The sequence below is a fragment of the Mirounga angustirostris genome, unplaced genomic scaffold (assembly GCF_029215605.1).
Source record: "Mirounga angustirostris isolate CCGP_5_RB_7025 unplaced genomic scaffold, mMirAng1.0.hap1 SCAF_13, whole genome shotgun sequence".
Classification (NCBI taxonomy): Eukaryota; Metazoa; Chordata; class Mammalia; order Carnivora; family Phocidae; genus Mirounga; species Mirounga angustirostris.
The window spans coordinates 6,705,488-6,733,209 of NW_026991721.1; the positions used below are offsets into that span (position 1 = coordinate 6,705,488).

At 47.5% G+C, this 27,722-nt stretch overlaps 2 protein-coding genes across 12 annotated transcripts; one reads left to right on the forward strand and one right to left on the reverse strand.

Annotated features, from left to right (window-relative positions):
• Positions 1-2,649: 2,649 nt before the first annotated feature.
• Positions 2,650-27,691, reverse strand: KAT5 (lysine acetyltransferase 5). Of its 10 annotated transcripts, XR_010406779.1 has the most exons (17): positions 27,391-27,568; positions 26,998-27,066; positions 26,770-26,906; positions 26,330-26,512; positions 26,166-26,240; positions 25,986-26,060; positions 24,983-25,231; positions 24,815-24,904; positions 22,856-22,996; positions 22,684-22,777; positions 20,580-20,739; positions 20,374-20,455; positions 19,982-20,279; positions 15,996-16,096; positions 9,452-9,722; positions 8,467-9,168; positions 2,650-3,055 (listed from the first exon to the last, which is right to left on the reverse strand). XR_010406779.1 is itself a non-coding variant. In XM_045893277.3 (14 exons), the coding sequence occupies exons 1-14, from the start codon at positions 27,566-27,568 to the stop codon at positions 20,145-20,147; spliced, it is 1,542 nt and encodes a 513-aa protein (XP_045749233.1). In that variant the 5' UTR covers positions 27,569-27,691; the 3' UTR covers positions 19,719-20,144. The 10 variants fall into 10 exon arrangements, 6 of the variants coding, with proteins under 6 accessions (XP_045749233.1, XP_045749232.1, XP_045749236.1 ...); XR_010406778.1 differs by lacking the exon at positions 8,467-9,168; XR_010406780.1 differs by lacking the exons at positions 8,467-9,168; positions 9,452-9,722.
• RNASEH2C (ribonuclease H2 subunit C) lies at positions 18,387-19,645 on the forward strand. Of its 2 annotated transcripts, none has more exons than XM_064576180.1 (4): positions 18,387-18,624; positions 18,813-19,006; positions 19,099-19,204; positions 19,505-19,554. In XM_064576180.1, exons 1-4 carry the CDS (start codon positions 18,453-18,455, stop codon positions 19,522-19,524), a joined length of 492 nt encoding a protein of 163 aa, XP_064432250.1. In that variant the 5' UTR covers positions 18,387-18,452; the 3' UTR covers positions 19,525-19,554. The 2 variants fall into 2 exon arrangements, with proteins under 2 accessions (XP_064432250.1, XP_045749237.1); XM_045893281.3 differs by having other exon boundaries at positions 18,394-18,624; positions 19,085-19,204; positions 19,505-19,645.
• Positions 27,692-27,722: the final 31 nt, after the last annotated feature.

Genomic DNA, 27,722 nt, shown 5'->3' on the forward strand with positions numbered 1-27,722 from the left:
AGAGGCTCCAGGAAGACTTCCAGACTAGGAACCCCCATACTGCAGGGCTCCAGAGTTTCTTCCTGCCGGGCAAGTGGGAGAAAAAACATCCTTGTCTCTGCTTCCCAGAGCCAGAGAGGGTCGGGCCTTGGCCCAAAGCCATGCAGCAACTTAGGAACATGGGAGCTGGCCTTGGGCTTCCTCACCTGGGGACCAGGGCTTTTCAGTGCCAGAGCTTTGTGGGGTCCCTGCCCCAGTGAGCTCAGGCTAGCTAGGACGACGGTCCAAAGGCCAGAAACGGAGGAGGCTGCAGGGGTCCGGTGGCCCCCTCCTGGGGAGGGGGCTCCCCATGGTGCGTTGATTGGAACCAGCTCTAGGAAGGGCCCATCAGTACAGTGTGGGAGCCGAGAGAGAGAGAGGCCCCACAATGTGGGCTACAACGAGGCTGACTTTCCCTCACCCCAACCCCACCTGTGAGCCTAAGAATCTTCTAGATAAGACAAACTCGTCCCCCGTGGCCTTTTTCCACATACGTGAGATGCTTTGGGTTCAAACGTATTGAGGCCATCTCTAACTGCCAGGCACCACGCTGGTATTTCCCACAGACGATGCCTCACGTCATGCTTGCAACAGCTCAGCAGGGCCCCACAGAGGAGGAAATCTGTAGGCCAGAGGGTTGAATGATTTTCCTGTGGTCACCCACCTGGTTAGTAATCGTGTTTTGTCATCCCGGAGCAGGTTTCCATTACCACACTGTCAGAAGGGAGAGCTGCGCAGGCCAGAGGGCCACAGAGTCCCCAGGCCTCTCTGCCCTGGGCCAGCCCTCGGGCGGTTGCAGGAGCTGCAGTTGGCAGTGCTGGGCCCAGAAGGACCAGGGGCTCGGGCCTAACTTCTGTGGCCCCTGCCTCTTGGGCTCCCAGCGCACAGGTTCCTGTGGGCCATTCCTGCCCCTCCTGATTGCGGCAGAACAGGAAAGGGGAGCAGGGCCTGGGACAAGCGGGGCTCTTCCGGGTCAGGTCAGGAGGTCTGTCCCGAGTTTGAGGTACGGCAGTCAGTCGTGTGATCTGGGCCAGCCATGGCAGATCAGGAAGGGGTTGGTTCCAGGAAACCAGCTTGTCCAGCTGTTGGTGGCCGAAAGGGATTGAAGATGACCGGCTACTTCCATGGCAGCTGGGAAGGCCAGAGGAGAGGGCCTCCGGGAGCCAGCCCCAGCACTGCTGAGTTCCCGAATGCACTGCCCTGCCTGCAGTCCAGGTGCTGGGCACAGACCCTGGAAGGTGGGTGCAGCTGCCAGCAGGGCCTCCTGACCCCCCGCAGCGCCGGCGTGCCGGCACCCTACAGAAAGGCTGAGCTCCCGAAGCTGCCAAACAGCCTCGGCCTTCAGAGGGCATCCAGTGAGTGGGCCGGATGTCTCCCAGAGACCTCCAGCACAGGGGAGTCTGGAAAACATGCTTCTTTTCTTTTTGCCCTCAGATGCAGGAGGTAGGGTTAATCCTTAGCCTAAGATTACCATCACTGGCCTGTGTAAGGACTCACCAGCCATCCTTTTGTCCATCTGTCTAGCCATCCATGCATCCACCCACCTCTCCAGTGCTGGGCCCCAGATGACCCCCAACTTCCCCATCCCCACCACACATCTGCCACAGTGGGCGTCATAAATGTCCCCTGATGTGTGTCTGTGACAATTTCCCTAGGATACACACAAGGAGCAGAATTGCTGAATCATAAGGCATGCATGTGCTTAATTGGACTAAGAGATGTCTGAGTAAAGTTTTTAGTTTTGCATCCTCTCAGTATGCCTAGGAAAGTAGGGACGGACATGAGCGAACCAGCCCACGACATCCACCACAGTCTACCCCTTTGCCTGGTCCACGTCCACATACCCCTGCTCACACTTCAACTTCTCGAAGGTCGTAGCAACAACAACCTGCTCCCACAACAACCCCTCCTACAACCAAGATTTCTTGCCAAAAGGGAAGACTCCAATTTCCATCGGCCACTGGCCACCTGTCTGGACATTCACAATGTTCTCCAGTTGCTGGTTCTCCACTTTCTGGTACATTCATACCCTTCCCCACCTCCCTGAGGTTAGGCCCTGCCATGAGACCAGCTCTGGCTACTGAAACGGAGAGTGTCAGTTCTGGGGCAAGACATTCACTGCTAGCACTCAGCCCCCTGGCTCTCTCCCGCCCTGGCATGGCCGTGGTGGAAATGTTCGTGGATGTGGATGTGCTCAATAGTTGGGTCACGATCCCCTCTTGGTATCCTGTAACAAAGGCACTGGACTAAGAAGGCAATCATTAATAACACACACTTTTTATGACACAAGAGGAAAGACATGGGCAGGGATAGTTGTTAAGCTATATTTTACTTGCAAGGAAGAAAGTATTGTGTAATGAGTTACAAGGCCACAATGGGGGCTTCCAACTTTTGCAAATAAGAACATTGTGCACGGTGTCCAGTTAACTTCAAAGAAACAACAGATGATTTTTTTCATATCAGTATGTCCCAAACATTAGGACATACTTTTACCCAAAAAAGAAAAATAGTTGTTTCTCTGAAACTCATATATAATCAGGCATCCTGCATTTTATCTCTCACCCCTAGGTTGGTATTTATAACTTATTTCTTCTATGATCCATTATATATATATATATATATATATATATATATATATATATTTTTTTTTTTTTTTTTCCCTTAAAGGCTCTTTACGTAGTAAGGTGACCTTCATCCCTGAGACGTCTGAGTCCTTGGTAAGTCTGCTTGTGTTGAGTGTCTTTAGTTCTTTGAGTCCTGGGAACTCCCCCTCTGCATTGTGTGACCACAGCAATTTCTTCCTTGCTCATCAGGACCAATCATCCTTTCAGAGCTGTTGGTTCTAAGGCATGAAAAGGGCAAAATAACAAGGTAGCGGTCTTCCCTTCCAGTTCAAAAGAACCAGTGCTGTGTCCATTAGCATTCACCAAGGACTCTAAACTAGCAAGGCCCCAAACTGGAGGGATGAGAGGCAATATTTTGAGAGAGACTTCCAGTAGCAGCGCAGGTTCTCATCCCCCCCCTCCACCCAAGTAATCTGGAATAAAGAAAAGAGAAAGATGTAATTACACAAAACCAAAATGCTCAAACTTAAAAGTACCTGTAAGTAAAAACAAACAAAAAACAAGGGACAGCGCACCGTCTCCACGTCCCCGTCCCAGCCCCACCCGGCGCGGGCTCTGGGCAGACTGGCGGAGAGAAACTAGGAGAAGAGGGGAGCTAGTAGTGTCTGACGCTTGATGGAAGACCTCCCAGAAAGACTGAGTCCACCTGAAGTCTGAAAATGTGAAGACATGTCTAGAGCAGGTCAGAGCTTTGACTATAAGGGAGGGATTTCAAAGTACATGGTGATTTGACTGGGCAGTCTTTGAAACACAGATTCGGGGAGAGCGAAGGGCAAAAAGGAAGGGAGAAGTGCCTTTTGGCATTTGGCTGTCAAAGGGGAAGCAGATGGAGAAATTTCATGGCTCTGCAAGACAAAAGAACAAAATCAAAGGACCCACAACTCCTTCCCCACTCTCCAAACAAATCCATGAAAGCATCTGGACTCTGCTGAGCTGGCAGAAGAGGGAGAATTAAACTTGGAATAAAACACCCAGCACCACAGAAATGAGCAAGAAAAGATTAACAGGTTCATATGGAGTTATTGCAAAATATCAAAAAGGGAATTTCATTGCATATCAACCAAGGAAAATTTACACACACCCCTGAATAAAGAGCCACAAAATGTAAGAAAGCTGAACACAGCACTCTAAACAGAACTACACATACTCAAAACAAGTGTTTGAAGATATGCAAAATCACCCAGAATGAGAAATTTTGAAAAGAATGGAAATAGATAAAACCCAGGAAAAGAATGAAGAAGGTTGGCTGAACTCAGGAGAGAATTGGAAGAAACAGACAAAATTATCCAGAAATACAGATTACATTATAAGATGCCCAAAGGAGAATGGACTCAAATAAATGTATAATAAGGGACATTGAAGAAAGACAGAAAAACAACCAAGAAAATGAGATAAAGAAGTAGAAGTCAGAACCAAATAATGGTAGAAGATTGTCAAAGAAGGAATCCCATTTGTATTAGTGGAGTCTTAGAAGAGAAACCAAACAATGAACCAGAATTGATAATTAACACTCTAAGAAAACTTTCCAAGAGCAAAAAATCTGCACATTGGAAGAGCCCACTGGGAACCTTGGAAAATTAGAACAATCAACATTGAGACATATCCTCATAAAACTATTAGATTTCAAAATATTTTTTAAAAAATTCTCAAGGGGCACGTGGGTGGCTCAGTTGGTTAAGCTTCCAACTCTTGATTTCAGCTCAGGTCATGATCTCAGTGAGGTCGGGCTCTGCGCTGGACATGGAGCCTGCTTAAGATTTTCTTTCTCCTTCTCCCCTTGCCCCCTCTTCCACTGGCTCCTGTGCTCACTCACTCTCTCTCTCTCTCAAAAAAAAAGCTCAAGATCTTCAGGAAGAAAGATCAAATAACTTACAAAGGCAAAAGAATCAGAATGGCATCAGATTTTTAAAAGCCAACATACAGAGCAATATAGCAATGAGACAGCTTTTTAAATTTTTTTTAATGTTTTATTTATTTATTCATGAGAGGCAGAGGCAGAGGGAGAAGCAGGCTCCCCGCCTAGCAGGGAGCCCGATGCGGGACTCGATCCCAGGACCCTAGGATCATGACCTGAGCCAAAGGCAGACGCTTAACCATCTGAGCCCCCCAGGCGCCCCGAGACAGCTCTTTTTAAACATTCTGTTTTTTAAAGTGTGAACCAAGGATTGTATATTCAAACAAGTTGTCCTTCAAGTATTAAGGCCATAGGAAAGTTTTCTGTTTTTCAACAAGTACTTCAGGAATTCGGCACCCATGAGCCAATCTGAAAGAGAATGCACTTCATCCAACCAAGAGACGATGAATGTCTGTATATATGACCTAAGGCTAAAACAAAGGTGGCATGAGGGTAAATAAGTAAAAATGTTTTATATTGCGATAGCGAATGTAATTAAAAGCGTGGGAGAAGAAGAGAGAGGGAGGAAAATAGGATAAAGCTCACCGGTGGTATGGGTGACTCAGCTCCAAATTCACTCTCATTGGCTGCTCTGTGAAAATAAATCTGGGCCCTTTAAATATCGGTCTCGGCCAGCTAGCTCATTATTAAGCTTGGCCAGCAGAGGGCGCAGAGGAGCCACTGCAGAAGGAAGTTTGCGGTCCACCGTCGGCGGGACTCACTAGGACAACCTCCTGCAGCTTCTCCAGTACCGGAGGCTCCAGGGATCAAACGATTCCAGCACCCATGGCTTTACCCGCACCAGCCTGCTCTCGTGCATGGCAGTCAGCAGGCAGCAGTTTCCCAGCACCTCACTTGGACGGTTTTGCAGCAAACTATCTCGAGTGAGAGGGGCGCCTGGGTGGCTCAGTTGGTTTAGCATCTGCCTTCAGCTCTGGTCCAGATCTGGGATCCTGGGATCCAGCCCCACGGCGGGCTCCCCGCTGAGCGGGGAATATGCTTCTCACTCCGCCCCTCCCCCTGACTTGTGCCCTCTCTCTCTCAAATAAATAAATCAATCTTAAAAAAAAAAAATCTCCAATGAGACACATCCCCATAAACAGGCTTCCCTGGCACCCTACAGAATGGTTTTCCAGCAAGTTCCACCAGCACAGCACCACAGTAACTTCTCTGTCACCCTGTGAGCCACAGGCATGCTGTGTCCAGCCGGATCTGGATCTCAGACTTGTGGGTAGGAAGGGAGATGCTCTTCCGGGCATAGCCTTGCTGTAAATGGGGAGTGGGGGGAGCTGCTTCCTATATCTGCTATTTCTATTTGCTCTGGAGTTCTCTTTTTCTATTACTGGCCAATGCCTTGGTACTTCAGTCCCCTGTTATAGTTAATAATTCTTTATATTAAACTTCCCCCATTCAAATTACTGTGTGATTTCTCTCCTGATTGGGCCCTGATAAAACAGGCAATAGGTGGGAGTTAAAGGTACCAGTAAAAATGGATAAGCCAGACAGAGTTTTGAAACTGAGGTGTTTTTTTTTTTAAAGGTATAAATACAGTGGTAAACACTAGAACAAAAAAATATAAGCCTTCCTATTTATCTTATAAATTAAAGATCAAAGAATAGGGGCACCTGGGTGGCTCAGTTGGTTGAGCATCCAACTCTTGATTTCGGCTCAGGTCATGATCTCAGGGTTGTGAGATCCCACATCTCCCACCCCTCTCAGCACGGAGTCTGCTTGAGATTCTTTCTCTCCCTCTGCCTCTGCTCCTTCCCCCGCACACACTTGCACTCTCTCTAAATAAATAAATAAATAAATAAAATCTTTAAAAATTATATCAAAGAATATACACCTCATAGAGAAAGAAATGTCAGAACCAGAAAAGATCCCGAATAGCCAAAGTAACGTTGAAAAAGAAAACCAAAGCTGGAGGCATCATAATTCTGGACTTCAAGGGGTATTAAAAGCTGTAATCATCAAGACAGTATGGTACTGGCACAAAAACAGACAGATCCAGAAATGGATCCAGAACTATATGGTCAACTAATCTTTGACAAAGTAGGAAAGAATATGCAATGGAAAAAAGGACAGTCTCTTCAACAAATCGTGTTGCCAAAATTGAATAGCAACATGCAGAAGAATGAAATTGGACCACTTTTTTACACCATACACTAAAATAAATCCAAAATGGATGAAAGACCTAAATGTGAGAGAGGAGTCCATCAAAATCCTAGAGGAAAACACAGGCAGCAACTTCTTTGACCTCGGTCATAGCAACTTCTTACTAGACACGTCTCCAGAGGCAAGGGAAACAAAGCAAAAATGAACTATTGGGATTTCATTAAGATAAAAAGCTTCTGCACAGTGATGGGAACAATCAACAAAACTAAAAGGCAACCAACAGAATGGGAGAATATATTTGCAAATGACATGTCAGATAAAGGGCTAGTATCTAAATCTATAAAGAATTTATCAAACTCAACATCCAAAACATAAATAAATTCCCAGTTAAGAAATGGGCAGAAGACATGAACAGACATTTCTCCAAAGAAGACGTACAATTGGCTATCAGACGTATGAAAAAATGGTCAATATCACTCATCATCAGAGAAATACAAATCAAAACCACAATGAGATACCACCTCACGCCTGTCAGAATGGCTGAAATTAACAAGTCAGGAAACGACAGATGTTGGCGAGGATGCAGAGAAAGGGGAACCCTCTTACACTGTTGGTGGGAATGCAAACTGGTGCAGCCACTCTGGAAAAACAGTATGGTGGTTCCTCAAAAAGTTAAAAATAGACCTATCCAGGGCGCCTGGGTGGCTCAGCCCGTTAAGCGTCCGACTCTTGATTTCGGCTCAGGTCATGATCTCAGGGTCGTGAAATCAAGCCCTGGATCAGACTCTGCGCTCAGCAAGGAGTCTGCTAGAGATTCTCTCTCTCCCTCTGCCCCTCCCCCTGCTCTCTCTCTCTCCCAAATAAATAAATAAATCCTAAAAAAAAAAAAAATGGAACTACCCTATGACCCAGCAATTGCTCTACTAGGTATTTATGCAAAGGATATAAAAAATACCGATTCGAAGAGGCACATGCACCACAATGTTTACAGCAGCAATGTCTACAATAGCCAAAGTATGGAAAGAGCTGAACTGTCCATTGGCTGATGAGTGGATAAAGAAGATGTGGTGTATATATATATATATACAATGGAATATTACTTGGCCATCAAAAAAGAATGAAATCTTGCCACTTTCAAGTTGGAGTCTGACTGTGGGGAGAGTGGCCACTTCACCCTGACTCCATCAGTGAAAGAGGTATGCACTAACCTTCCAAGTACCTACGTTTGTGCATAACTTATTGGGTGCTCAAGCCTAATAAAATGGTCAGGATGAACATGTGATTCTTTTAAATGTTAAAGATTTTTGTATAGAAAAAAAATCCATGATGTGGATGGAACTAGAGGGTATTATGCTAAGCGAAATAAGTCGGTCAGAGAAAGACAAATACCATATGATTTCACTCGTATGTGGAATTTAAGAAACAAAACAGACGAACATAGGGAAAGGGAAGGAAAAATAAAATAAGATAAAAACAGAGAGGGAGGCAAACCATAAGAGACCCTTAACTATAGAGAACAAACTGAGGGTTGCTGGAGGGGAGGTGGGGGGGGGGGATGGGCTAAATGGGTGATGGGCATTAAGGAGGGCACTTGTTGTGATGAGCACTGGGTGTTTTATGTAAGCGATGAATCACTAGATTCTACTCCTGAAACTAATACTACACTATATGTTAACTAATTTGAATTTAAATAAAATCTTGGAGGAAAGAAAGAAATATCAAATATAACAAACATAATTATAAAATATTATGATGGAGAGTTAAGACCAAACATACCAATTATATTGATAAATGTAAATGTAAGGCTTAACTCACCTATTTTTTTAAAGTTTTCAGTAGGACTCAAATAGCAAGACCCAACTATGTGTTACCTGCAAGAGAAACACCTAGAGCAACATGATTCAGAGAAACTAAAGGGGATGGACAAGTTATACCAGGTAAATGGAAACAATAAAAAATCAGAGGTAATGCTCTTGATATAAAGCAAAGTAGAATTCAAGTTGCAAAGCATTAAACATGACAAAAATATTCTGGAACTTGATCATTGTGGTGGTTTCACAATCTTGTGAATATACTAAAATGACTAGATTTTATACTTTAAAGGGGTGAATTTTATGGTATGTGAATTATATATCAATATGAAATTTTCTAATGATGGCGACTTTTTCAACGTATGAAGGCAGGGAATTTGAAGGAGCTCTCGATGGCCAAGCCTGGAATGAGTTAAGTAAGAAAATAATGATAATAATGGATTAAAACCTATAGAATGAGTAAATATGCATGAGCCCATGTTGCTATAAGTAAGTAATTGAATGAATAGATGAGGGAAAAGGGAAAGCTCTAGAATTCCAATTAATCAGGGGTGCCTGGGTGACTCAGATGGTTAAGCATCTGCCTTTGGCTCAGGTCATGATCCCAGGGTCGTAGAATTGAGTCCCGCATTGGGCTCCCTGCTCGGTGGAGAGCCTGCTTCTCCCTCTCCCTCTGCTGCTCTCTCTGCTTGTGCTCTCTATCTCTCTGTCAAATAAATAAATAAAATATTTAGAATTCTAATGAATCAATGTCAAAGGAATGTCAGAAATAGAATCACCACTAGGCACACATCATAGTAGTAATAGCTTCAGGCAATCATCAGTGAATTCTTAAATGGTGGGAAAAGTGTGATAAGGGACAGATTATTTGCAGAGTCTCAAAATACCTCCCTATAAGATACTTATGAATTATAAAATAAAATATAGTAACTCTGGAGGGGAGAACTCTGACAAACACCACCTTCACCAAGTGATTAGAGTTAACATACCAGTAATATGTGATGGGGCATCTGGCTGGCTCAGTCCAAGGAGCGTGCGACTCTTGATCTTGGGGTTGTGGGTTCGAGTCCCATGCTGGGTATAGAGATTACTTCAAAATAAAATCTTTTTTAAAAAAAGTGCAGTGATATGCTAATGGAGAAAGGCACAATAGCGCTTCTGTGGTATTCTTGCCAAAAATAAATATCTTCAGTGCAATTGGGAGAAAACATCAGGCAAATCCAAACTGAGAGAGATTCTCCAAAACAAATGGCCAGTGCTCTTCATAAGTGTCATGGTCATAAAAGAAAAAAAAACAAACAAACTAAGGAACTGTCACATATGGGAGAAGACTAGAAAGCATGATAATTAGATGTAATGTGGGATCTTCGGTCAGATCCTGGACCAGAAAATGGGCATTGATGGGAAATCTGGCAAAATGTGAATATTGTCTGCAAATTCGTTCATAGTATTGTATCAGTGCTACTTTCTTTCTTTTGATCATTGCACTCTGGATCTATAAAATGTCAACACTAGGAGAAGCCAAGTGAAGGGTATTTGGGAACTCTTTCAGGTTCTCTGTAAGTCTAAAACTAGTTCAAATAAAAGTTGAAAAAAAATGTGAGATCATCATTTTATATAAAAGAAGCCACTCCTACTTTATCCCTTGGTTCCCAGACCCTTATATTCTGATCAAAAGTGAAAAAACACAACATATAAGTCCTTGATTCAGAGGATTGTTCTGTGTTTTCTTAGATTCCGTATTTGTTTATTTGGCAGCTGTTAGTTACAGCACCAAACTAACAGCCAAAGTTGTTTACATCTCCCCTGCGATCCAGAGCCCAAACCCTGAACCACTTCCTCTACTTACTTCTCAAATACCAAGTCAATATTCCCCTGCCCTAAATCAGCCCTGGTACCAGACACCTAGGGACAGTCCCTATGTCCCAAAGTCCACCAGAATTATTCAAACTAGCCAATCCTAAGCTGTTTACCCTGCCCTGCCTTGACTTTCCCACAGAAGCTCCCCAAAAGGCAGTGGCCTATGCCTTCCCTTCACCCCTCTCTGACTCCTGGTCAACTCTGGTGCTACCCACGTGGCCCTGTGTGGTGTGCTGTGCCCCTTGTTTCCAGGGGAACTGTAAGTAACATTGAACTTTTCTCTCAAAGACATTGACCTCTCCATGTCATCACTCAGTCACCACTATTGATGAAAATCTATAGGTACCATTAGGATAAGGACATACCATATCCTATAGGAGAGCTGCCTAAAGCTAGCAAGATATTGTCCCCCAGTAGGCAGAGTAACTGTTTTGAGTAAGCACCCCACTGTTCTATAAAGCCTGCTGTTCCAAGATGGCTCGAGGTAAGACCTGTGATGCCCATGGTCCTGGGCCCAAATGCCTCATTACTTTTGCAGTCAAGAGAGGTTCCAGGCTCAGAAGCAGTGCTGTGGGGTTTACGGCCAATGAAAATCCTGGCTGAGTGAGGCACTGTGGTCAGGGAAAGCAAAGCCATCTCCAGAATAAGCAAACTCTGGAGAGGAATTTCTGCCACCTCCATCCCAGAGGCAATCCAATGTCATCAAACTTAAACTGAGTGTCTGGCTGATCTCTTGGAATAGATTCTGCTATATCAGGAGTTCAGCACAGGACTCTCCTTTTGGACCGTGAGGCATTTGTCTGTGGCAGTGGTCAGATCAGCTTCGCTGGAGAGAAATTCACATTGTTGAGGTCACCATGCAGTCTCCATCCCTGGCCCAGAACGACTTTTTTCATGAACCTATCAGGCAAGAATAGGTATGCCTGGGAAATTAACGTGTCACCTTCTACACCCTTATCCAGGAGATATAACATTACACTCTGAACCCATTCCAAGAAGTCTACCCACATACCTCTTTATTAGACCTCTTTGCCACTAAGTTTCTTTTTTCCTTTTTTTTAAGATTTATTTATTTCAGTGAGAGAGAGTGCGGACAGCAGTAGGGAGGGACAGAGGATGAGGGAGAGAGAAACCCAAGCAGACTCTGCCCTGAGTGTGGAGCCAGACCCAGGGCTTGATCTCAAGACCCCGAGATCAGACCGGAGCCGACACCAAGATTCAGACGCTGGACCAACTGCGCCACCCAGGTGTCCCACTAAGTTTCTTTTTTTTTAAATTTATTGAGACAGGGGCACCTGGGTAGCTCAATTGTTAAGCGTCTGCCTTTGGCTCAGGTCCTGGGATCGAACCCTACATTGGGCGCCCTGCTCCGCAGGAAGCCTGCTTCTGCCTCTCCCACTCCCCCTGCTTGTGGTCCCTCTCTTGCTGTGTCTCTCCCTGTCAAATAAATAAATAAAATCTTTAAAAAAAAATAAAATTTATTGAGGCATTACTGACATACACTATTATATTAGTTTCAGGTATACAAACAACATAGTGATCTGAGCCACCAATTTTTTATTTTATTTTATTTTTTAAAGATTTTATTTATTTATTTGAGAGAGAGAGAATGAGAGAGAGAACATGAGAGGGGGGAGGGTCAGAGGGAGAAGCAGACTCCCTGCTGAGGAGGGAGCCCGATGCCGGGACTCGATCCCGGGACTCCAGGATCATGACCTGAGCCAAAGGCAGTCACTTAACCAACTGAGCCACCCAGGCGCCCCCTGAGCCACCAATTTTTTAATTATGTTCTTTCCATGTCCCAGAACATCTGCCTAACCTTTAGCTTCCACCATGAATCACTATAGAACAGTGGTTCTCAACTGGGGGGGGGGGTGTCTCATTTTCTAAGAGATATCTAGCAATAGATGGAGACATTCTTGGTTGTCACAATTGTAGGGGACTTGGGGGGGCACTGCTATGGCATTGAGTGTATAGAGGCCAGGGATGCTGCTAAACATCCTACAAAGCATAGGACAGGCCCCACAACAAGAATTATCCAGCCCCAAATGTCAGGAGTGTCAAGGTGGAGAAATCTTGATATACAGCCACACTGCTGGTCATCCTCTTTCTAGGCCAAGTGGATAACCAGTTGTCTACTTCTCCGTCTGGACCCCTACCAATGGGCTATAATGAGACAGCATTCTATGTCCAGTTGGTACCAGCTTATGATCCACACCATCTGTAAGCCCGGCTTAAACTTTTTATTCTTCAGCTAGTTGGTCCTAGAGAACTACCCATGAGGTCAAATACATAGTAAGCTGGAGACTTGACTGCAAAGCAGAAGTGGGACCCTGCCGGGCAGGAACAGTTAACTTCAAGAAATTATAGGGACATGTGAAATGAATGGCAGCAATGTAATAAGGGAATGTTACAAGCAGAAACTGGGAATACTTTGTTACAAAGTATCTATAGTGTCATTTGAAAGCGGCTTAGATGAATTATAAACATATATTGCAAACTCTAGGGCAACAAATTAAAAAAATTATTTTTTTAGGGCGCCTGGGTGGCTCAGTCGTTAAGCGTCTTCCTTCAGCTCACATCATGATCCCAGGGTCCTGGGATCGAGCCCCGTGGGAGGCCTTCTTCTCCCTCTCCCACTCCCCCTGCTTGTGTTCCCTCTCTGTGTCTCTCTGTCAAATAAATAAAATCTTAAAAAAAAAAAAATTCTCTCTCGCCCTCTCCCTCTGCCCCTCCCCACTCCCTCTCTTAAAAAAAAAAAATGAGGCAAAAACTTGGTAAAACTGAAAGGAGAAATAGACAAATGCACTGCTTGTGGGAAACTTCAACACCTTTTTATCAGTAACTGCCAGATCAAGCAGGCAGAAAATCAGTATTGATGTAGTTGAACAAAACAGTACCATTAATCAACTGGATTTAATTATAGAATACTTCTATAGATTATAGAATATTACACCCAAGAGCAGCAGGATACATGTTCTTCTCAAGTGCAGGGGAACATTCACCAAGAAAGACCACATTTGGGGCCATAAAACACACCTTAACAAATTTAAAAGAATAGAAATCTGTTCTTCAACCACAGTGGAATTAAACTAGAAATCAATGACAGAAAGATTGCTGGAAAATTCTCAAATATTTGGAGATTAACTAACACCCTTTAAATAACACATGGATCAAAGAAGTTTCAAGAGAAAATTTAAAGTATCTTGAATTAAATGAAAATAAAATATAACTTGTCAAAATCTGTGGGATTCAATGAAAGTTCTACTTAGAGCAAGGTTTATGGTATTGAATGCATATTTTAGAAAAGAAGGTAGCTCTAAAACCAGTAATCTAAGCTCCTGCTTTACGAAACTAGAGAAGGAAGGGGAATATAAGCCTAACGCAAGCAAAGGGGAAAAAATAACAAAAATTAGAGTAGAACTCAATGAAATTGAAAGCAGGAAATCAACAGAGAACATCAATGAAACCAAAAGCTGATTTTATGAAAATATCAGTAAAAATTGATAAGCCTCTAGCCAGACTAAGAAAAAAAGAGAGAAGACACAAATTACTAATACCAGAAATAAAAGAGGGGTCATCACTACTGATGCCATAGTCATTAAAGGGATAATAAAGAAATATTACAAACAACTCTATGTCCACAATCTGGTAACTTAAATGACATGGACCAATTCCTTGAATGATATAAAGTAAGAAAACTTACACACACAAAAATAGATTATCTGAATAGACCTATATCTATTAAAGAATTTGAATCAATAATAAGTATATAAAATATAAGTTACTATTATATATTATTAATATATAACATAATTATAACAATAAACATGTGAGATGATGGATGTGTTAATTAACTGGATGGGAGGAACCCGATGTATCAAATCATCATGATGTACAATTTAGCAATAATACCGTGATAAATCTGAAAGAGATAAAAATCTATTTAAAAATGAACAACAATAAAAAAAAATTAATAACCCTCCAAAAAGGAAAACATTGGGCCAGTTGGTTCCCCTGGTGAATTCTAGTGGTGAAAACCCATTTAAGAAAGAACAATAAAAATTCTCTATAATCTCTTCCAGAAAATAGAAGCAGAGGTAATACTTTCAAACTCGTTCTATGAGGTCAGCATCACCCTAGAGCCAAAACCAGATAAAGACATTAGAAGAAAAGAAAGCTACAGATCAATACTGCTCATGAACACAGGTGTAAAAATCCTCAACAAAATATCAGGAAATTGAATTCAATGTACATCAGTTTAGGCTACTGATTTAAAAGAATAAACAATGTTACCAATGTTTCAGTGACTTTTAAAAACAGTAAGTGAATTATATATATCTGTAGTGGAATATATCTTAAGGAAAAAGGAAACTATAAAAATAAATGCTTAAAATGTGTTTGTTCATTATTGTTAGTTGTGGTGTTGTTATTTTTCTTCTGAGACTGTTGTGTATATAGTAGGGAACCAAGTGGATGAGAACTGGCATTTTTCAGTGCAAGAGAAAAAAAGGATACAAATGTACAAGCAATGAGGCTAGTAAAGCCCTGTCCTCCTAGAAGTAACAGTAGGATCTCATGATGGGTATTTTCCCTTTAAAAGAGAAATCTACATATTTCCTAGCTTTGTCCACTGAAAGCATCTAGAAACTGAGAACATCCACTAAAAACATCTAGAAACAATCTAGTGGCAATGAGCACATCTAGTTTCACATTGGTTTAGTAAATACAATTTCCTAGTAAGAAAACCAGGGATCCTTGGAGAAATGGATGATTCAAGTCTGGGGCAGAAAAAAAAAGATAAAAATGTAAAAGCAATGAGGTACTAGATGAGCCAGGAACGTCTTGTGATTCTGGAAAACAAACAAAAAAACTATAAAAGACTAAAAAAAAAGGTAACATAAAAGACTCACGAGCTAACTTGAAGAGGCTTTCATTGGCAGGATGGGACAATGTGGGGATTGATAATAATAACCACAGGGCGCCTGGGCAGCTCAGTCGGTTAAGCGCCCGACTCTTGGTTTTGGCTCAGGTCCTGATCTCAGGGTTGTGAGATCCGGCCCTGCATCTGGCTCCATGCTCAGAGTAGCCTGCTTAAGACTCTCTCCCTCGGGGTGCCTGGGTGGCTCAGTTGGTTGAGCATCTGCCTTCGGCTCTGGTCATGATCCCAGGGTTCTGGGATCAAGTCCTACACTGGGCTCTCTGCCCAGTGGGAAGTCAGCTTCTCCCCTGCCTGCTGCTCCCCCTGCTTGTGTTTGCTCCCTCCCTCCTTCTTCTCTCTCTCTCTCTGTGTCAAATAAACAAATAAAATCTTAAAAAAAAAAAAAAGACCCTCTCCCTCTGCCTCTCCCCTTCTCTCTAGAATAAATAAATAAATCTTTTTTAAAAAGAATAATAACCACAATTAGCTAAATAATATCAAAATGTTAAAAATCTACCATTTAATAATAATTTTTTAAAAGGGTCATAGCTGGAGCATGCCAAGGAAACAACTTATTATTTTAAAAACGGAAATAAAAGGAAAGCATCAAGCAATTATTTTGCTTTTCTTAAACTCACTGTACCAAGGGGCAACCAGACAGTTGATGAGGGGGAGTTGTCTTTATAGAAGTATTATAGAGAGTGAAAGAAGAATGGTGGACTTAGGGGGGCCTGGGGGGCTCAGATGGTTACCCGTCTGCCTTTGGCTCAGGTCCTGATCTCCGGGTCCTGGAATCGAGTCCCACGTCGGGCTCTCAGCTCAGTGGGGAGTCTGCTTCTCCCTCTCTCTCTCTCTGTCAAATAAATAAATAAAATCTATAAAAACCCAACAACAGCCAGTTAGTAGTATAGCTTTAACCAGACATGTGTAACAAATAAATAAATAAAATCTATAAAAACCCAACAACAGCCAGTTAGTAGTATAGCTTTAACCAGACATGTGTAACAAATCGAAAGGCAGCTTCATGATTATTGGTGAAATAGCAAAGCATTCCCATGAAAATTTCAGGAAAAAGAAAATGATGTCCACCGATATTAGTAACATGTGAGATTGTTCTGAAAGTGCTAGAAAATGCTACAAATTACACAATGCAACGAAGAGGCAAAGTTATCATTGTTTGGAAGTGGAAGGACTTAATTCTGGAAGACCCAAGAAAATAAACTGAAAACTCTTAGAAATAATAGAAGAATTCAGTATCTATCTGGTTTAAGAACTAATGTGTGAGAATCAACAGCTTCCCTGAAAACTGTGTCTGCAGACCAAATCCAGCTCACTTCTTGTTTTTGCAAATGAAGTTTTTCTGGAAGACAGCCATGCTTATTTATTTGCATATTGTTTATAGCTGTTTTTATGCTACAATGACAAAGCTGAGTAACTGTGACAGAGATCATATGTGAGATTTGCCAACCTCTGCTTTAGATAAAAAATAGTTAAAAATAAAATGGAAAATGGGGCACCTGGGTGGCCCTGTTGATTAAGCCACTGACTCTTGATGTTGGCTCAGGTCATGATCTAAGGGTTATGAGATCAAGCCAGGCATCAGTTTCTGTGCTCAGCTCGGGGTCTGCTTGTCCCTCTCCCTCTGCTCCTCCCGTTGCTCTCTCTCTCTCATAAATAAATAAAATCTTTTTTTAAAAAGTCTCTTTCTCCCTCTCCCTCTGCCCCTCCCCACTCCTTCGTCTCTAAAAAAAATAATAATAAAATGGAAAAAATCTAATTTATAACAGAAACAAATAAAAGCTATTTAGGAATAAACTTAAAAAATATGTAATAACTATTATATACCAAGAAAACTTCACAATTGCACAGACATAAAAGAAGATGTGAAGAAATGGTATTATGTATCTTTTTCTTGATAGAAACTAAATAAAGCAAGACTCTTTGATCTATTAATACCCTCCAGCCAAAGACTACCAGGAATACATCTATAGTTGGACAAATGGGTTTATTATTACTCTTACACTGTTGGGCATCTCAGTAAGAGGGTGTTTAGGAAGGGTTTATAGGATTTGGGCTTGTGCTAGGTGATTTGGGGGAGGGTTTAAGAAAGCCATAGTTCTGAGGCGCCTGGGTGGCTCAGTCGTTAAGCGTCTGCCTTCAGCTCAGCTCATGATCCCAGTCCTGGGATAGAGCCCCGCATTGGGCTCCTGCTTGGTGGGAAGCCTGCTTCTCCCTCTCCCATTCCCCCTGCTTATGTTCCCTCTCTCACTGTCTCTCTCTGCCAAATAAATAAATAAAAAGAAAAAGAAAAGAAAAGAAAGCCATAGTTTTTCTCTGGATTGGATACTGCCAGGAAGTGAGAGTATTTCTAGGATGGGATATGTTAACAAATTTTACCTAGACAAAAGCTAAAGCTGTAATTGGTAAATGTCACTTATATTACCCAAGAAGGAGAGATGTTTCATCATTTTTGTGGTTTGGACAATGTTCCTGTCTTTGTTGGTGTTCACATGATTATAGAGTGATCTTGTTTTTGTCTTGATCCTGCACGTCACAGAGTGACTTCCTCTGATGTTGATGTTCTGTGAAATTGTTCGTGTTTAACAGAACACCACGCACGGCATCTGGATGTCTGGAGGTGTGTTTCACTTTCTCAAATCTATAAATTAAGTGCAATTGTAATCTTAATTGCCAGTTTTGTATGTGTTTGTTTTATGAAAGAACTTGAGAAAACATATCTAACTTGGGTATCTGAACAAATAAACATTAGAGAGGACTTAAGAAACCAAAAAAGAAAACGTACTGCGAAAACAAAAAAGACATAAGAAGAAAAGATTGATAAATCTACCACAAAGAAATAAAAGTCACGGTTTGGAAAACAAGACACAAACTCAGATAAAATATCAACTCATTTGAGGAAGGGCTGATGACCCCGTAAAACAAACAAGCAACTCTCCCTACGAATAACATAAAAAGAGTACTTTTCGGGATAGTTTTAATTTTTTACAATAAGAACGTACCACCGAAAAACATTTTCAAGAAAAAAAAGACTGGGACTTGAACAGAGAGGCGGGGCTCACAGAGGCTCAGAGGAGCCTCAGGGAAGGACTACGCCTCCCAGGAGCCTCTGCGCTGATCGCCCCCGGCCTCCCGACAGGCTCCGCGCGTTTTCCGCGCCAGCTTTGGCCTTAGCCAGCAAGCGGCGAAGGATGGAAAGCAGCGACGAGGCGGCGGTCGAGAAGTGCCGCATCCACTTGCGCCCCGGCACGCTGCGCGACGCCGCCCACGCCACGCTGCACCTTCTGCCCTGCGAGGTCCTGGCTAACGGGCCCGCCCCGGTGGAGCGCTTCTTCACCCCTGCCATCCGCCGGGGCCCAGATGGTGAGTGCTCAGCGCCGGACTACGACTCCCGGCAGTCCCCGCGCCCACGCCGCGGTCTCCTCGGCGAGGAGCGGCGCGAGGGCTCCTGGGGATGGTGGTCCACCGGAGGTGGGGGGAGGGCTCCGAGGGGCTTGCCCCGCAAGGCCGGAATCAGGCCCTCACCGAGACACTGCGCCCGCCTCCTACAGGACTCGAAGTGTCGTTTCGGGGCCGCAGACTACGCGGCGAGGAGGTGGTGCTGCCGCCCGGCCTTGAGGGATACGTGATGGTGATGGAGGAGAAGGGAGAGGTGTTGCTGGGGCAGGACTTCTCGGAGGGTTCGTCGAAACTGCGAGAGCAGCAGGAGCTGGCGGTACCCCGCGAGGCGCTGGAGCGGGACTTCGTGAGCACAGGGGGTCGGGGCTGGAGGGGGGTGCGGGCGGCCGCGGTGTCCCGCTGTTGAGCCGGGCCCCTTCCTCAGGACCAATTTATCAGAGCCACCGCCAGTTTCGGCCGCTTCACGCTGTGGGGCCTGGAGGCCATCCCCGGTCCGGATGCCAAAGTGCGCGGGGCGCTCACCTGGCCCCGTCTGGCTGCAGCGGTGAGTAGGCGGATGGGCCTCACCTTTCCAGGCCCCATCCTTGACCCTGTGACTTCACGGTTGTTCCCTGGGTTGTCCAGAATCTTGCCCGAGTGGATTCGGGGCTTCGGGGCTGGGGAGTACACGGGGCAGATGGAGCTTGGGTCTGAATGGAGGACTAGACTGGTCAGGAGCAGTGTGGCTGCCCCACCTCTGACCTGTCTGGAAGGGGCTAACATTCTGAGTAGCTTGGTCCCTCCGAGAGAGTGTGGGCCACCGAGTCACTCTGTGTCAAAACTCCAGTAGTGACTCCTGTTGCAGATTCACGCACAGGTGCCTGAGGACTGAGAACTGGAACTTGACATTGAAAGCCACCGCTCCCTGCACCCCAGTAAACCAGCTCTTCATTTTGGAACCACTGACGGATTCCCTCACCCCCCAATAAACAAGCTCTTCACAGCACCTGCGAGTCTGTGGACACCTTGGGAGTCCCTAAGTTGGCACTGCCCCTTCTCCCACAAGAAACTTCCATGGCTCTGGCCCGTAGAAACAATTTATTGCCAAGGGGCAGTGAGGGCAAGAGAGGCCAGAACTTCGCAGCCAGTACCCACCCCGCCCCCCAACTCCTGTTTTACAGAAGAAATTTTTACAGCCACTAGCCCTCTGTCCAGAGCGCACCCCCCCCCCTCGCCTCCCTCGCACTGTACACAGCTGCCTGGCTCCGCAGGGTCCCTGGTTCATAGCAGGGCCAGACGGGCAGCCAGCTGACCTTGGAGCTGACCTGAGCCCGGAGCTCACCTCGGTGCTAGGCACCAGCCAGGCCCTACCAGGCCTGTCCTCTCCTTACAGAGCTGTCCTCAGCCCCACCTCCCTTGGTGTGCCTCTCGGGGGCCCCGGTAGGGCTGGGATGTGCCGTCAGCCCCAGTTCTGCTTTGTTGCCACCGCCGTGGACAGTGTCTGGTCACCACTTCCCCCTCTTGCTCCAGTCCTTGGGAGTGAAGTGCAGACACTTGGAGTCGATCCGAAGGAGCCGCTTGAGCATAGCTCTTTCATGTCCGTCCACGATGTCCTCCGACAGTGTGAGGATATACTGGCCCTGGATGGGAGAGGGGGCCGGGGGGAGTCAGCCCACGCAGGGCCCGCACTCTGCAGCCCTCCACACACCTGTCTCCCCCTGCCTGCCTCCCTACCTTGTAGTAGTTGATGAGGTTGAGGTACTGTAGAGTGGAAATGACATCCTCCTTCTTGATGCTGGTGATCTCACTGATCTCGCTGTGGGAGGGCAAAGATCAGGCCCTCTGGAAGCCTTCATCTCTGCCCCAAGCCCCCAGGAACCCCAGGAGTGAGGAGGGGCCATGCCATGCACCCCCAGGACAGGAGGTAGGGCCAGGCTCACTTGATGGTGATCTGTGGCCTCTCCCCGCTCTCTGACTTCAGCCCCATCAGGATCTCCAGGATGGTCTGGGACCAGTAGCTCCGGTAGGATAGGAGGCCAAGGTCTGAGAGGGGCTTCTCAGGGGTCCCCGTTTTCCCTTCCACTTTGGAGAGTTCATAGCCTACAGCAAGGGAGCAGGAAGGGGTGGGTAAGCGATCACACCTTTGTGCAACCGTTTCAGAACATGAGTTAGAGAAGTAAACTGCCTGGTTCTCATCTCGGCCCCGCCATGTGGGAGTCTGTGACCTGGCACATGGGGCTTGTCTGCTGCGTCTGTTTCCCCAAAAAGAACTACGGAGCATTCATTCTTCATCTCTGTGCTGTGGAGGGTTCTGAGGGAGCAGCTATAATCCACCTGGAGGAGTACTCGGGAGCCAGGGGAGTGCAGAGAAGATGACATGAAAGGCAAGCGCCTCTGATTTTCATCCTTCCAGACTCTGCCTGGGTCTGTGAGAGGGAAGGCAGACCCCCACGTGTGGTCTAGGCCTGAGAATGTTCGGATTTGCTTTGCGGTCGAATCAGTCCCCCCAGCTGTGACCCGAGGAGCATCAGCTGCTCCAGGACCAGGCCGCCCCAACTAGGTGTTGACAGGAAGCAAGAGAGAGGCACCAAGGCACTTCCCAGGGCAGAAGGCGGCCATTCCTCACAGGTAACTGACCTCTCCAGAGGTTCTCTCACTCTGCTCTCCTCTACCCTGCTGACTTCCGGCCACTGGCAGGCAGTTCCCAGTGAGCCCCTCAGGCCCTGTGAAACCTTATATAGCTTTGTGTCTCTTGGCAGAGTCTTCATTCTCTCCCTCAGGGTCCTGGGGTGTCTCCCATTACCTCTAGAAGCCCTTCTTCACCCTCAGTCGTAACTATCTTGGGTCACGGACCTTTCTCCCCGCCCCTCCCCATCTTTACCAGCCAGCCTGGCCCAATCTCCTGCGACTTCCACCAAGCAGCCTGGCTGGGAGCAGGACAGAGAGGCTGCTGCTTTAGAGAAAGGCAGCACGGAAGGGGAAGGGGGCACGGCTGCGTTCTCACTCAGCTTTGCTGGGCCTGCCAGTGCATGTGGAGTCCGGACAGATCAGCTAGAGGCCACACTCGCCTCAGCAGGGAGCTCCCGGCCCCTCCCTGGCGAGGATCTACCTGCCCTCAAGGACTGCCCGCAATGGGCACTTCTGGGGCACCTGTCCACTCCTGCGGGGCAGGACTGAGCACATCACACTGGTGACCTTGCCCACGTCCTGTCTCCACTGAGGTCTGAGCTTCCAGACTTAGATTCATTTTCTTTAAGTATCTGCCCGTTCTACCAAGCTGGGGGCTTCCTAAGGGTTCTATTAATAAAGTTCCTCAAATGGACCATGACCTGGATCAAGTCAAGCCTCTATGTCTCCACAGCTCAGGCTCCCTCCTGTCTCTCAGGTCAGAGCTTGATTATCCCAAGGGTTCCGTTAAGTGGGGAGTTGAATGGAGTGGGGTAAGCTGCTGGGAAGCAGAAGGGGGCCTTACAGTTGGGGGACACAGAAGAGTTCATGTACGCAGGGGCAGAGTCGCTCGTGGGCTTTATGAGACGGACCTGCCCGAATCCAAGGAGCAGAGGCTAAAGTCACATGAGTCAGTGCTTCTTGCTTTTGCTGAGTTAACAGCATTTTGAACATCCACTGTGTGCAAGGCTCAGGCCACAACTAGGAAAACAAAGCACTGGTCCTCACTCAGGAATTTGTATGATGGCCCAGAACCAGACAGATGAGCAACAGGGGCTCACCTGGCTTCTGCCCAGGGCTCTCGGGGGGAGCATAGGAGTCAGATTGGGGAAAGTTGGGTGGTACTTAGAACTTTAGCCAAGGAAGAGTGAGGCGCTGAAAACCTAGCCCAGACGAGCAGGGCGGTCACCCTGAGCAAGGAGAAAACCTTGGGGGAGTCTCAGCTTTCTTTCTGGCCAGCTCACCTGGTGGCAGGGCTGACAATCACAGCAACCCAGAGGCTATGGGGGAGGCGCGATGGCAGCACCAGCCCCGGGCCTGGGCCTGCAGGTGCCTGGCCCCAGCCCCCAGCCCCCGGCCTAGCGCGCAGATACTCACTGAACTCGATCAGCAGCTTGCCGTAGCCCCGGCGCTGGTAGGGAGGCAGCGTCAGGATGCAGGCCACGTTGTAGTCTTCTGTGGATTCCTTTTCCTGCAAAATGGGAGTGGGTGAGTGAGGAGGGGACACGGCTCGGGGCAGGGCTGAGAGAGGGTCCGGGTGAGTGCTCACCTTGGAGAAGTAGCCCACGATGTGGAAGCCCTTGCAGTCATACTCTGTCATGACATAGAAGAGGAAGGGGTCTGTATCATAGTACAACGTCTTGTGGTCGAGGAAGCACTTGGCCAAGAGACACAGGTTCTGGGAATAACTCTGCAAAGGAAAAGGCCTGTCACCACTCTGGGTACCCTGTTTTGAACGTGGCCGTTATTGTGGTTTCTTTACCCGAGGCTGATACGGGACGAGCCTTCCTCCCTAGGGCCTGCCTCATTCTCTCAGTCAGGCTGTCCCTGCCGCTCAGGCAGCTACTTCTCGGTGTCAAGGAGCCCGGGTACCAGCTCCGGGATAAGTGTCTGCCCAGCTGCCTTGCTGGGGAGCCAGGGCAGCTTTACCCCTGTTCCCCGCACCTGCAGCTAACTCCTGCTGGGGCGGGGGGGCTTCCACTGCCCTCTGCTATAGCACCAACCATCAACACATTGTGGCGTGTCTCCAGGAAGACAGACTCTGCCAAGGTTTAGGAGAGCAGCTCTACCCTGGTGACAGTCTAACAATGTGCCTGTCAAAAACCACAACACTCTCCCGCCTACAGTCACACCTACTGGAGACTGATTTCCTGTCCTACAAAGGAGATAAGGTATTCTGAAATTGAAAGTAACAGCCTTAGGGGCGCCTGGGTGGCTCAGTTGGTTAAGCATCTGCCTTCGACTCAGGTCATGATCCTGGGGTCCTGGGATTGGGCCCTGCGTCAGGCTCCTGGCTCAGCAAGGGGCCTGCTTCTCCCTCTCCCTCTGCGTGCTGCTCCCCGTTTGTGCATGCGCGCTCTCTGTCAAATAAATAAAATCTTAAAAAAAAAAAAAAAGAAGAAGAAAGAGAAAGTAACAGCCACAGGGGTCGCCCCAGCAAATGATTAATCTTGCTGCTCTGCTTTACCTCTATACATATGTTCTCCTGCACATCAGACATGGCTTTCTAATCAGCCTGCAGGGCACTGCATCTGGATGCCTAAGTCCACACTTAATAACAGGACAGCGGTGGGCGCCTGGGTGGCTCAGTTGGTTAAGCGACTGCCTTCGGCTCAGGTCATGATCCTGGAGTCCCAGGATCGAGTCCCACATCGGGCTCCCTGCTTGGCAGGGAGTCTGCTTCTCCCTCTGACCCTCCTCCCTCTCATGCTCTCTGTCTCTCATTGTCTCTCTCGCAAATAAATAAATAAAATCTTTAAAATAAATAAATAAATAACAGGACAGCAGTGAAAGCAGTAGTATCTCCCTCAAGCTTCCTCGGCACCCAGCCAGAGCTCTCCCCTCGGTTCAGGATGCCTCCCTCTCCCTCACTGCCCTCCATGCCCCAGGGGTGGTCTCACAGTCTTAGCTGAATGCATCCACATTACTCCCTCCTTCCTCCCTGCAGCCACAGACTAAGGCAGGTTTGAAGCCCAAAACCTGCAGTGACCCCTGCTCTTCCCCTAACTGACCTTCTTCTCACCACCTGAGCTCTTGTCTCTTGGAACCGCCTCACCTCATCCTCTCTGCCTTTAAGCCAGAATGATCTTTACCTTTCACACCATCTGTACATCCATGCCTGCCCTTCAGAACCCCACTGCTTGGGATCCCCTTACCCACCTTATCCTTCATGTCAAGGATCAAAGATCACCTCCTCTGGGAAGCTTTGTGGGCCATCTCCGAGTCCTCATAACCCACCCTTTGTTTCATGACACTTACCCCTGGGATCTGAGTGGATGCTGGCAAATCTGTTTTTTCTGTGGACTGTGAACTCAGGGAGATTTTGTCTAATTATTGATCACCTTTATACCTCCCACTACCTGCCTTACGGCAGGAACTCAACAAAAATGAGATGAACTAATCTGCTGGCCAGACTGCTCAGTGTTTTCCTGAACAGGGAAGAGCTGTTCATTTAATTTCCCCCAGACCACCAGTGCCAATGACTCCCCACTGCCCCTCAGCCACAGACCTTGTTCTTACGGCCGTCAATCTCAAAGAAAGAGATGGTGCCCTTGCGGTAAATCTCGTTGCCCGGAGGATGTCGCAGGTCACACTTGGTCTGAGGAAGAGAGGAGGATCAGAGGCAGGAGCAGGGTAGGGGGGTGGTAGGAAAGCAGCCCCCTGGGGCCCCTCATACCAAGTGACGCTGCAGACACTTGAGGCTCCGGCCGTATTTGAGGCAGAACTCACAGAGGTAGAGGACGGGCAATGTGGTGAGCTCCTGTGGGTACGGAGAGAAGTACCACGGCTTCAGGCGGTGCCGGCCCAGCTCGATGCACTCAATGTTCTTCATCCGGGTGACAATGTCGTCGTGGCTCCGGTCAGACACCAAGCTGCCAGTCATGCGTGGCGCTGACGGTATTCCATCTGAACTGTCCTGGGAGTCCTGTCCGGGGCCAGTGGAAAACACCAGGTTACAGGGGACAGCTCAAGCAGGACACCTGACAGCTCGCATAACCCTTCCGTAGCTTTCCTTGTTCGACCCTAACAACCACCCTATGTTGGGGGTGGGCAGGGGGGGCGGCGCTGGTACTGTATTATATCCCGTTTTCCAAATAAAGAAAAGGAAACTAGGAAAGTTCTCAATTACAGTTTGAAAAAGATTACCCAATGACTGACCTGAACCAGCTCTACCTGACTCCTAATCCTTCCAACAACCATCACTGCCTACCACCACTTATTTTTTTTTTAATTTATTTATTAAAGATTTAATTTACAAATAAATAAATAAAAATTTAAAAAATTTAAAAAAACAACTGTAACAAAGACTTAATTTACTTATTCATCAGAGAGAAAGAGCAAAGCAGGGAGAGCTGCAGGCAAAGCAGGCAGAGGGAGAAGCAAGCTCCCTGCTGAGCAAGGAGCCCGACACAAGACTTGATCCCAGGACCCTGGGATCATGCCCTGAGACGAAGGCAGATGCTTAACCGACTGAGCCACCCAGGCTTCCCTAGTTTAATTTTTAATCTCTACACCCAACGTGGGGCTTGAACTCATAACCCCAAGATCGAGAGTGGCACGCTCTTCCAATTGAGCCAGCCAGGTGCCCCTTCTTGTTTATTTTTAAACCAATCACTGAACTCTCCATCCTGCCTATGTTCCCCCCCTTTTCACCCAGCTTCCTTCTTCCCCAGACCTACCTCGTCAGTGCCCAAGCAATTTGATTTTCGCTTCCGTCCTGGCTGAGCTGCCACTGCCCTACGGGCTGATCCATTCTGCAAGTAAAGTGGTGAGAACGGAAGGGAGGGTGGTGAGAGGAGCCTGAAAGCGGCTGCCAGAGGGAAAACAAGAGGAAGAAGAAAAGGGTTTGGGGGACTCACCTGGGGAAAAACTGAGGCTGGGGCTGTCTCGCTGGGCACTGGAGTTGCTGGTGAAACCACCTCCACCTTCCGTTTCTGCAGAGAGAAACCAAGAAAGGTGGGTCAGAAGGTAGGGAAGGTGGGACCTCAGAGGAAAGCAAGGTCCCTGGAATTGCTGAGGGTACCGTTGAGCGGTGGTTGGGCTGCAGGCAGGAGCTGGAGGAGAGCGGCTGGTCAGGCTCGCCACCGGGAATGGCCTCCCGCTCCTTGGGCAGGTTGAAGCGGAGTGTGATCTGGACCGGGATTGGCAAGGTCTTCCCGCTGGCCTGGGCGGAGGCCGGCTGTAGAGATAGGTCCAGGGTCTTCCTCTGGGGTGGGGATGGTGGTGGTATGGGAAAGGGGAGTAGGGGCCCCTCAACATGGAGTAATCAAGCCCCACCCTCTGCCCTCTCAAGGACATAGGAATAGCTACTGGACTCTGGAAGCTACAATTTGGCCCCCATCCTTTGCAAGCTGAAGCCAGAGTGGAAGGGTGCAGCCTTCTACCCATCCAAAAACCCCTGAGGCCAAGAGATGAGAAAAGTAGGAGGCAGGAGAGAAAAGGTGAAACAGGGGACCTACTCACCACCTCTCTCTCTGGAGAGCCGGGGCGAGACCCAGGAAGTCCGTTCTTGGTGGGGGTCTTGGCCTCTTTCTTGGGGAACTGAATCTTCTTTAGGTCCAGCCGCTCGTGGGTCACCCATTCATCCAGGCGTTTGTTGACTGCAGCAGTGGGGATGGCTCAGGAAGGAATGCCAGAGGCTGTCTCCCAACCCCACCCTGCAGCCCCACCTCACCCCAGCCCAGGACTCACAGTCAATGTAATGGACGTAGAAAAGCTTGCGGCCACTGATGTCCTTCACGCTCAGGATCTCGGCCAGGGCTGTGGGAACAACACAGGCAGGAGCTTTAGTCGAGCCAGGCGATGAGAATCCACCCTCCTGAGACCTGATCTCCACCCCAGGCCGGATCCCTAAGCCCCAGCACTTGGAAGCTTTCTCCCAAACCCCCTTTAGTCACCAAGTGCCGCCCCCTCTCCAAGCCCCGCCCTGTTCTTCGGTGCGGCAGAAAGCCACGCCCCTCGGGGGGTATCTGCGCCCCGCCCGCCCCAGGATTATGGAGGTCCCACCCCCTCCCGAGGGTTCGGTTGGCTCCCTCCCGCCCCTCGCCTTCAGGTTCCTTAGCCCCGCCCTCCGACGTCACTCACGCCACTCATCTTCGTTGTCCTGGTTCCGCCGAAGCACGGGCAGGCGGCAGCCCTCGATTATCTCCCCCTGGGGAGACAGCGCGGCGCCAGGGTCGGCTACTGGGGGGCCTCGGGTTCTACCCACCTCCCCTGGCTCCCTCCGCCCCGCCCCGGGCACCGGACTCACCACCTCCGCCATCTTCCCTCCCTCCACTGCCACTTCCGGCCCCTCTGGGAGACGTCACTTCCGGGACAGAACGCGCTGTAGGCCCGCGCCTCCTGAAGCCTCTCTAGAAGAAGACTTTTGAGAGACACCGCTGCCCAGCTGGAAGCAGGCAGCCGTGCCTTTTGGC